Below are 11,627 nucleotides of genomic sequence, written 5' to 3' on the forward strand. Positions count from 1 at the left end.
TATCAATCGTAATGAAGGAGATGGGGTACGCAGAGTAATTTTTACATCAGAATAACTGCCGTTGTATAGCTGGCCCTGCTTTACAAAGCTAGCTGTTCGTACGATATCGAAAAGCAGCTTTGGTTAGCCGCCGCCTCGGCTATCACATCGCTTTCTTTGAAGGGAATAGACCGCGCGCGGCTGGAAATCAGTCGCTATTTTTAATAAACATTACGTGCAAACAGCTTCGTGAATATCAGGCCAGTATTTTTCGCCTTGCTGCACATCGAGTATCGAATTATAAAAGGGATCTGAAACTATAAGCCAGCTTCCACAGCTAAATGATGCAGTAACTTCACGAAAAAAATTACCTATATACCGCTGTTTTCTACTTTCATGAGATACATGGGCTGTTAAAAACATTTTACTGTCAAGTAAACTAAATCTAGTAAATACTTCATTTGGATATTAAAAAAATCAAGTTTGTGTAGGATAGGAGCAGTTTCGTTGGATTTCGCACTTGGCGAAGACGAGGGCCGATATTTGTGCGGAAAATTTGTTTCCACGAGCAAGGCTGATTTTGGTTCACTTAGCGAGTGAGGCAAAAGTCGCACAAATGTTTATACCCGCCTGTACAACAACTCTAGTTAGGTCGCAAGAATTTGTGCAGGTCGAAGGGATGGAGGTGGCGTTGGCTCAGCCCAAAGATTGCAAATTGTGGACGCGGAATCGCAAGTGGTCAAGAATTTATAAAAGTTCCTTTTTTATGTGATGGGTGCAATAGGATTGACAAATTTAATCCAAGTGCACGTGTCGCGATATTTTTTAGCAGGAATATTATTTTCAAGTTAAAAAAGTTTTGCGAACTCCAGAACGTCCGGAAGCGCGTCAATAGTTTGTAGACTTCTTATCTCTTTTATTGCACTGAGAAAAAAATGCAGATATTGCTACCTATATGGTTAGTTTTAAACATGTGATGGCGATGGTGGTACAGCGCGGTGGTGCAGCAGAGAAACCCCGGGCGAACGCGTCCCTGCGCCCGGCGGAGCGCCGGCAGGTCGCCGGAGAAGCGCGAGCTTCTTTGGACAGGTTCCCCAACCTCCGTCACAAGCGGCTCGGAACTTGTTTCGGCGACTCTCCGCCAGGTGCAAACGTCGTCTGCACGGAGCGACTTTGAACGACGGTGCCTGCGTGCTCTGTGCTTACGAAGCTCAGGATTTCGCCACGGTGATTTTAAGAGCATAGACTACTTATTTGGATCAAATTTGGACAAAGAAAAATTTGAGTGCAGTTGGCCTTTAACCGGTGGGAACAAATACAGCGCAAGCATACCGAATGACAACCCAATGACGATAATCACTGAGGCAGCAGTAGATGTTGGAGAAGGTGCACCTAGTAAAGAAACTGATTAACTAACTCAGAAAACGACGTTTTGTTGCAAAACGCATGAATAGGAACGCGTAAACATCGGTGGAGGAAATTTAACTGGCAGAGCTGTCTAATTAATTAACAGTAGCAAAGTTAAGTGATATTCGCTCCAACAACAACGTGAAAAAAGGGAGGGAGCTTGAAGAAAATAAAGACGAAGCTTGCTCTTCGCAAAGCCGATTATATGTACTCAGTGACGAAAGAGGTAACGTTACGCTTAACATGGAAGAAAAATTGAGAGTATCGGAAATATTTTGTGCCGAATTGTACGCTAGAAACCTGAAGAAATCTGAAGGAGATGGCGTGATCACCGTGAATAGCCTGAAGGATGGAGGGGACGTTATACTAAAAAAAAAAATCGCAACAATGCTCTCTGATTCTTTTATAACTTTAAAGGTACACTCGCACGAAAAATGCCAACGTAATCCTGATCCACATGACGGAGATGTCAAACAGCTTACAAATTACAGACCTGAGCCTGGTCTTTGTTGTATACAAGTTGCTTACTACTGCACAAGCGACACCATGGATTTTGAACAACCGAGAGAACAGGTTGGATTTAGGGAAGCCTCCTCAATGATAGTTCACATTCACGTCGTCATTCATGTAATAGAGAAACCTGCGGAGTACAATATATCTCTTTTGATTGCACTTAGAGATTACGAAAAAGCGTTTAGCTGTGTAGACGCCACTGCTGTAATGGAAGCAGAGGAGGACCTGGGAGTAGAGGAGATGTACATGGCTCTTGTTGGGCGTATATGATAGATGCATGGGTAGGATAATTCTTCCCACGAGTAGGACGCAGGGGATACAACAAGGAGACATTATCTTTACAAGATTGTTTACAGCTTGTATCAAGGGTGTATTCGAGAAGCTTGTGTGGGAGAAACCAGGGATACGAGTGAGCGGAGATTACTTGAGATTTTCAGGAGACATTATCTTGTTCAGTGATTTAGAAGAACAAGTGCAAGAAATACTTAAGGAGCTGCAGTATCTAAAAGATTAAAAATGAATGTAAAAACACAAAAAATAATGTAACTTAGACACCTAAAAAGCATCATATTTACCGTCGGTAATGAAATACTTGAAGAAGGGGGAATATAACTATCTTCCCCCACCACTAAGTGGAAATAATTAACAGTAAGTTCCCTCCATCACCAGGAAGAATGATATACAACCAATGCGTGATGCTCATAATAACTAACGCAGAAGAAACTTGCCCCCTCGCTAAGCACCTCGAAGGAAAACTTAGGTCCGCCCAAATGAAAGGACCCGCAGAAAGTCTCACCTTCAGCACAATAAATGTGACGCTTAGCGACAGGAAGCGAGCACCCAGAGAACAAACTCGGGTAGAAGGCACTATAGCTTAAATTAAGCACTGGCTTTGGCTGGACACGTAATGCGGGAAATCGACAAACGGTGCACAAAGTGGCTACCGAGAGGCGGGGCCATAAGTATGGGAAGTCCGTGAACTCTATATATGGGGGGATGACGTCCGAAAATACGGAGGCAAAATTGAACTAGGGCACCGCAAGGCTTCAGTGGCTGGAGAAACATTCCTTGTACGCAATCATGAGTATGATGATGATGATTATTATTATTATTGTGGCAGGGGTGGTATGATGATGGTGGTGGTGGTTGGGGGATGATAGACAGTAGTAGTATAGTAAGAAACACACGATACTGGTCACTGGCGTAAAGAGAACAAACTATACACGCGTAAAAATGACCCCCTGTTTTCTAAAGGTACCCAGCTGATCATTTTACTTTGCCTCAGATTTTGTCGACCACTGACCCTTTTGGGCGCAGTGTGCAAGACCGAGAATTCCGCAGCTCTGTCTGTACTCAACTGTTCATTCTCCCTCCCTCAGTCTTCTGGAACGGCACGCGTGAAAATAACCGCGAGGTTTTAACAGCGCCGCTCTTGAAGGTTGAGCTTGGTCCGTTGGCATTCGTAAAAAAAAAAAAAAAACAAGAAAAATACTGAGTGCACGTAAGCGTGCGCATCGTGAGGAGCGCCAGGCGTCGGCCAGCTCGACCTTCGAGAACACTCTACGCAGCGTTTGTCTCTCACCTGCTTTTCTACTCGCCAGTTCACGTGCGTTTGGCCCTCAAGTGGGAAGCACAGAACAGCTTGAGCTACAGACGCAGAGCTCGCGAAGCCGGTTGCCGCCGGTTCTAGCACGGGCTAAGCGGTCCACTTTGGGAAAGATGTAAAAGCCTGCGGACAAAACGATCCGGGCCTGCCAGTCATGGAGAACTCACAGCGGCAAGTTCTGAAATCCATGTCAGGTGCAACAGCCAGGCCTCCGATGAACAGAGAAGCTTGGGCCAGTAGCTCTGCTGTTTCTCCTGCCTTGCATTATAAAACACAAAGTAAACTATTCCCGATATTTAGACCTCGCTTCCCTCGCGAGCGTAACCCTCCTTTCTCAGGACTGCGGGAACAAGAGTGCTGACTTTTTAAGTGCTTGGCACGATCAAGCTGACCGTGGGCCACGTACGGGCTAATGTCAGAGGAGGAGGAGGATTGCATCGTACAACCTGGGAGTTTAATATAACGTTTTATGTGCTGCTATAGAGTCCGTCCATGGGTTTTTTTTTTTTCCTCAACTAAAGAGAAACGGCGTTTGTTCATAGATTACAAACATCTAAGATAAGTCCGATTTGAGAAAGGAGAACTGCCCCGTGTCCCCATCGTATGGCCATTTACTAAAAAGAGCTCCGTGCCATATGCTTAGAATTGCGGCTCGAAGAACACTGAGATGGCTGAGCGTCATAGCTGTCTTATAACAGCAAAGAGGCGTCGTACAGATGAGATCTCGAGGCTATCCGCTTCCCTCTCCCCTAATGTTGCTTGTACTGCGTTTACGAATTTCCTGTAGCATTGAAACAGCTACAACGAGAATTTGACAATTAAATAAGGCAATCCAGCTGCACCATCCCAAGAGGATTACAGACGCACCAACGGCAACCCAGCCGACAACCAGCCGACATGCACAGCTTCCTTATCAGCAACTGGACTTTTTGATGTGTATTTAATAAAAGTTTATTTATTGCCTACCGTGCATTGTCATTTAGCAGCGATTTCCCTTGCAAGCCCCTCCTTATCAAATTCCCATCTGCGCGTGCAAAGAATTTTCAATAAAGCGGTAAATAAATGAATAATCAGGAAGCGGTTAACTTAAGGTATGATTTTATAAATAGGAGCAACGGTGGCACGATCGGCATACCTCGCGTGGCACTTTGGCATTACCGGATGTGCGAATCATAAGAATATATATCGATAGCTTCGCCTAGCTATATGTTTTTTCGCTCGTTGTTGTCGCGCCCACTAGAGCAGTACCTCTTTATCGAACGAAACCTTGTATATAAAGTGCCGTAAATGCATATAGCATGCCTATTTTGTGTAAATGGCCAGATAAACGAGGAAAGAAAGATACAGTAGTTTATAAGGGCCAATATTATTACATTCTACGTTCCTAATTACTCATGTTACCAAAAATGGTATATTAAGGGTTTTATATCGCTGACGCGGCTTGCAGAATATATTTACGTTTGTACAGGTGTTTCCTATAGAGCCGTCCACCCTGACCCTGTTGTTTTCGGTAGATTTTAGGGGGTTACAGTCATCAATTTGATGCCTGTCTGCTTTTACAAAAACCATCGTTTATATGACCCACTCCGCAGCGCCATTGAGCAACCCGTATATGGCCGTTCTGCCATGCACTGTTTGCAGGTATCGGCCCGCCTCCATTTTCGCTCTTTTCCTACGCAGCAGCCTCCATTTTCCCCTTCGGCAGGCCATGCTTTCCTTGGCTGCGATTCACAGTCTGCGGTATGTGATATCTATATGTGTTCTTTGCTCTTACGCTGGCGACTGCGTGCCTTAATTAGTGCCAAAATTCAGCACGCCCTCGCTATTCGTTATATTCTTAACCCTTGGTAAATTATCTGGCAATATGTGTATGACATATGTGAGAAGAGAATTTATTATGAAACCACATATCAGCACGCAGCGACTAGTGGTAACAGCGCTGCCCGAAAAACACACACAAAAAACAATCAGTTTCCAAATACTCCGGGCAGCCTACACTTTGCACAACAATTCTCTGTGGTGATGAAACAATTAAGCTACTCTGAAATCAATTCACACAAAGTTCACATATGGTAAAACAGGGCAATACTTTGCGGAATACTGCAAAGAAAGAAAAAAACTTGTCAGTATTCCTTGAACTGTCGCTTGTAGGTATACAGGGTGTCCCAGCTATCATGCACCAAGATTTAAAAAAAGAGCAATGGGTTACTCGAAAAAAACCTAGTGCGTAATGTTTGCAGTACTGTGGAGAAACGGACAGTAATTTTATCGTTAATGATATTTAACTAATTAATTGTAATTAATTATATAACTCGAGAATTACTGTCCTAATCACTGAAGTGTCAATGAGGCACTGGTAGGTACCCACGAGGGACACCTAACTGCGGTATTTTCAGCGACGAACTAATTGCGTACTCATTTATTCTTACTGATAAAGAAAACCCGCGAAATATAAAAAAATACTACGTTACGGCGCTTCCATGCGCATTGTAAAGCAGCGTCCCCAAATAAGCTGATTGAAAGCAACTGCTTCGCCTGTCAACCGCCCGAAGAGACAGCGCATCACCTTGATAATGGCATGCATGGAAGGAGCAACAGCAGCAAGATTCGCGGGGCGCGTGTGCAGATAAGGCACAAACTCGGTCGCGATTTATTCTTTCTTTCTTTTGTTTATCTCAATCTGGCTAACTCAGAGGCAGCCTATTTGAGGGCATTGCTTTACGATGCGCGCTAATGCGCGCGGAGGCGCCGTCACTTGGCATTTTTCATATTTCGCGGGTTTCTTTATCCGTCAGAATAAATGAGTACGCTATTAGTTCGTCGCTGGAAAAAGCGCAGTTAGATGCCTCTCATGGGTACCTACAAGTGCCTCATTGACACTTTAGTGATTAGGACAGTACTTCGCTAGTTAGATAATTAATTACAATTAAGTAATTAAGTCTCATTAAAGAAAAAATGCTGGCCGCTTCTCCACAGTACTGCAAACATAACGCACTAGGTTTTCTTCGAGTTACGCCATTACTCTTTTTTTAAATCTTGGTGCGTGATAGCTGGGACACCCCCTGTATAGATGGATCTACACCAAACGCCGTGTACGTGCCAACTTCTTCAAATCAACGAACTCCTGAGGGCACCCACAGTATACTCTTGCAAACCTTCCTCCTCTTCGTAATCGCGGATGTTTCGATAGCAATTGATTCGAGAAACGGAACCAGCTAAGAAGTCGACGTCCCACTCATGTCACTCTCCTTCAGGCCGCCGTACAATCTCTTCGAGAATTCGCGGACGCATAACAGAAATGGGACACCGTATTCGCTGCAAAAGCGGGCAGAGAAGTCGAACGGAGCCTGCAGGTTGCTACCGTAGCCAACTCTGCGGGGAGCGATGCACCTGGAAAGAATGCCACTTCGACGTCGTCACGGAGCTTGCGTGTGTAAGCTCCGGCATCACGTATATCCCTAACTTGTCTTTGCTATCGGATTGCAGAACGAGCAGAGCAAGGACGGGCCAGTAAAGTGAGGCAGGGAGAAGAGGTGCAGAACCTCGTACCATCCTTGCGTTGCTGGAGGGACATGCACCGACTGGCGGCTGCCTCACCACCATCGTCAAGTGCCTTTGTTATAACTCCGGATGGCACAGAATGCGTTTCAACGCGTTGAGGCCTCTCGAGAGAGACCTGCATGGTCAAAAATTGCCTCCCGCCTAATCCTTCGGTCAACAAAAATCACCCACAGTGGCGGAAAGATTGCGAGAGACTGTTCGTAACGCACGGAGAAGCAGCTAGTTTGAAAGTGGGGAAGCGCACTTGTGCTGCCTCTACGTAACGTTTTCTTCTGTGTGGTTTATCAAACAGCGAAAAAAAAACACTGACCATAATGCTCGTTGTGTGTATATGTCTGTTGTATAAATAGAAGTAGTATCAAACAGCATAAGCATTCGCATCCTTCGCGCATAGTTGGTGCAAACGTACTTCGAGCTCAACCGATTGCTTTATCCTCCCCTGCACGCACCCAGAGCAATGTCCAGCTTAGTCTGTATACGTATGAGCCAATGCAAAGCGGTAAATTGTTGGAAATGTCGACAAAAAGTAAGTAACTAGATTTGAAAAAAAAAAAAAACAGTCTGAATAAACAGCACCTGGATGTTGCCCGCTCTCCGGCGTCCAAATAATTGAATTTTCTTTTCGCATAAGTTCATAACTAAAGAGGGTAACGACGACGTATACCCTCATTCCCTGTTTTTATGCGACGAGAAACGCGGATGAGAAAAATGTAGCAGTCGATTACAATTTTTCCCTTACTTTACCTCTTATGCATCTCCGAAGAAGCTTCGTCATGCTTTGTAAGTTTTGCATGGATAAACGAGTGGCAATGGATACTTTTAGGCCATACACGATCGAGTTCAACGTAAGGGAAAATCTGGCTGTCCGAACCGGAGCTGCGCTCAACGAGGCTAGTAGCTGCTGGGTGCGCCTGAGGGCACATGCGTGTACCTCTTCTGGGGCTCGGTGAGCGCCTGCCGGTAGAGCAGCGAAAGGAAGCCGTAGGCGACGGCGAGCAGGAGCAGCTCGGTGTAGACGAGCTTCCACACGCTGCCCTTCCACTTGAACAGCAGCCGGATGAAGCCTCCCGACGAGGTGGAGGCCACGTCATACTGGTAGCTGACGGTCATGGCAAAACAAGCTCAGCCACCACTGTCAACACACTTCTCCGCGCGAGAGGGCCTCTGGCGCAACATGGGCTCCACGCGCAAGCACACACACCCGCACTCCGACCGGCCGCCGAAGCACGATGCACAAGGAGACACTCTTCCGATACGGCCCTTTCTCACGCACCACGGGCCGGAGTGGTTCCCTGCGGACGTCCTCTGCAAACGCCCTCGCTGCACCAGGAAGAGACGGGGCACTCGGGCAGCGCATGCAAGGCCGTGTCTTATGGCGCCTCACGCCTGGCCCCGCGTTTTCGAGCGGCACTGGAGCACGTTTCGTGGGCGACCCGGCCGCGAGACATCACGTTGACCGGGCAGTGCCGCCGCCGCGGAGTGTTCCTAGCGCCAGGCGCGGACTCTAAAACGAGACTTGGCACTGCGGGGTGCGAGCCGCTTTCACCCCCTACCCCACTGTCTCCCGTGCTCCAAATAAGACGCGACTCGCTTGGCGACGCTGGGGAAGCCCTCGGTCTCGGCGGTCCGGCCCGGACCGTCGTGCTTGATGCCGGGAACGCCGCCAGAAAAGCCCTACCGGCAGCACGGCGCACGGAACACCTTGCGGATGCTTGCACGCCCGAGGTCTAATGGACTGCGGCACTCCAGTCGCACGGCCACATGCAAAACGGACTTCCCTGTGCGGCACGTCATGCATTGCACACTACGGCTGAACCTACGGCCTGTCCGCTTTCAAGTAAGTGGTCGGATCACATGCCTCCGTCATTTTCACCGGGAACAGTAATTTACACAGAAAAGAACGAGTTCTCCCACACGTCTTTGACGGTGCGTAACAGAGGCGCCAGCTGCAATATCCACATTATCCAGAAATCGGAGAAATGTCCCTTGCCTCCAGCTGTCGCCAAGAGACCAGGGTCTATTAGTGTGAAGAAGCTTTAGTTACAACTTTAATGCGAATTTCAACGTTCCCTGCTCCTTATTTCTCTTTAGAAAGTTCTCTAAACGTGCAGCTTCTTTTTTTTTTAATTATGCAATTTAAAAAGCCAGAAAAATTGCTTCTTGTTAATTCCTCCTGCGGACTTTTCGCGCACGCGCGGGGGTATCTAGCTAGGCCAGTGCGACGAAACATTCTTCCGCAATGTAATACAAAGTCACCGCATAACGAGGTGCAAGAAACTCTTAGTAAGAAGCAGCATTTTGTGAAGAGACACCTGCCCAACGACTTTTAGCGCATGAAACTTGGGCCTAAGGATCAGTTTGGACCAAACACCCTCGGCCTAGTGCTCATAATAAATAACTTCAACAAGTAACACATTGTCGCGAATCTACGTACCATAGGCAGACTATTATTCCGAGCGGATCGTTCATACACGAAGACCCCGTTAAAAGAAATAAGAAAAGTGTGCCGTTTCTCTGACGGCAACGAAGAACAAAAACTCCCGCGTGTCGATGCGTCGGAGCACGTCAAACTTACCGACGAGCTAGGCCTTCCGGAGGCTCCCGCTACGGCGCGCCTTACAACATTAGTGTGTAAAACCCTCCTTTTTTTAATGTGAAAAAATAAATAAAACCGCTGTGAACGTCATCACGAAGTGGGCGAGCAGTTCCGACGTTATTTTGCCGTCGTGCACCCGTCATCCGCAATGGCACAGTGAAGCTGTGCAGTTAATCGAAAAGTAACTACTGCTTAGTTAACTGATCATTTATTACTCGGCCAAAAGCTCGCAAGGAAACTTCACAAGGTCACGCAGATATTGCACCAAAGCGAGCAAATATGTTCGACTGTATGTATGCGTAAAAATTACTGCTATGAATTTATATCATCGCAACATTCTTTGCGCCGAGGCTTATTGCGCCGAGGCTTATTCGTTGTTTTGTGGGCAGTGATGTTTATGATTTCAAAGAAAATTGTTCACAGATGCGATTTTACAGAAGAGGGCGGCAGGGCATTCGGCGGTTCGTTACTAAGGTTGAATGCAGAGATTATACAAACACAATCATGTTGCGTACAATAAAGTTAATGAAGAAAGTTATATGGCGCAAGGATATAATAAAAATGCAGGTCACATATGTAATGCCAATGAATAAATCCACGATGAACTACTGGCTACTTCAGAAACGCAACAAAGCATTATCTTCCTTTAGCGGCAGCATTGCATTGCGGGATCAGAGAATAATTGTATTTTTGTTATTGTATCAGAACATTGTATTTTTGGTATCAGAGCAGAAAATTCAAACGAGGGGAACGAAAAAATACAAATACAAGAACTATTAGCCCATAGAAGAAGGGATAGTCTGTTTCCAAGTCGTCTCACATCCCCACGCACATTTAAAGGTTGTTACTACCTACATAGGCTAATTTGGCTTAACCTTACGAGAGTTTCTTTTTTCTCAATTTCATTTCACTCAAAACAGCTTGGGGCTGAGGGACGACCTGCAAAAAAAAAGAAAAAAAAAAGCTCTCCCCTAGAAGGAATACTAGCGCTGTTTTGTAACGAAGATAATTACATTGGTGATTAGATTACGGAACAGACTGATCCATAGTGAAATAGCAATGAAATGGTAACTTATTTTTCCATAACTAATATGCACTGTATGGAGAACAAAATAGTACAAGGCAAAATAACCTCGTGTGGTTATTACTGCGCAAAAAGCAATATTGATATTGAAGTTTCCTTTGCGTTCAAAAATGTTGACACATATGAGCCTTTTCCCCTATGCTTGTCAATGCATGAACCAATTCACCGATTATACCCGGTAGTCGAACGGCAGCTCTGCGCGCGCGAAGGGGTGCCGTTTTGCCGTTGAAGGAGGGGGGGCTGTTGTGCGCATGCGTCGGGGAGCCGAACATGCGCTCAGCAATGTTATAAGTGAACATGGGCTTAAAATGGGCTTTAAAATAAACTCCAAAGTGAGCTCAAAATAGAAATTTAATGGGTTTTAAAAGAAAGAGGAATTTTTAAATCATTCGACGTGCACGCGGTTGGCTCAAAGGCCCCCTTTTCAGGTAGAGTCGAAAAGCAAAAGCATCCGTGCATCGTGATTTTAAGGAACCTTACATCCCGAGGTTGTCAAAAACAACCCGAAGCACTCCGGCCACTACGGCGCATCTCATAGCCCAGGAGTAGCTTCGACGCGTTACCCCCCCCCCCCCCCCCCCCCACCCCTCCCCACCCCACCCCAAATTTAAAAATTTGTCATTTCAAAATAGATGCAATGGAACTGCTGGTGTTCGGCAAACCATATGCTTCAGACAATGGGAGGAAATTCAACCTTGAACCTTCTTATGCTCTTAACAGTTCATTAATTTTGAGACAGCCCTAATTGTAGTACGTACGACACGGTTTTCAGAGTTTCCTGCGCAGTACTCGATTAGGCGGACGATGCGGAAGACCAAATGTAACGGCCCTGTACGCGGCGCGCCCGTACCTAGCAGATGCACCCGCTCGGTTTCATGACA

The 11,627-nt window shown here is 46.2% G+C and overlaps 1 protein-coding gene across 2 annotated transcripts in view; it reads right to left on the reverse strand.

Moving 5' to 3' along the window:
- LOC144170073 (uncharacterized) overlaps positions 1-8,764 on the reverse strand; it is a 49,500-nt gene extending 40,736 nt beyond the window's left edge. For both annotated transcript variants that reach the window (XM_077699610.1, XM_077699609.1), the window contains exon 1: positions 7,998-8,764. In XM_077699610.1, coding sequence (XP_077555736.1) covers positions 7,998-8,176 — 179 coding nt within the window. In that variant the 5' untranslated portion in view covers positions 8,177-8,764. The remainder of the gene's footprint in view (positions 1-7,997) is intronic.
- Between the last annotated feature and the right edge of the window lie 2,863 nt (positions 8,765-11,627).

This window comes from Haemaphysalis longicornis, unplaced genomic scaffold (assembly GCF_048455015.1).
Source record: "Haemaphysalis longicornis isolate Haplotype H1 unplaced genomic scaffold, Haemaphysalis longicornis Haplotype H1 scaffold_2, whole genome shotgun sequence".
NCBI classification, from domain to species: Eukaryota; Metazoa; Arthropoda; class Arachnida; order Ixodida; family Ixodidae; genus Haemaphysalis; species Haemaphysalis longicornis.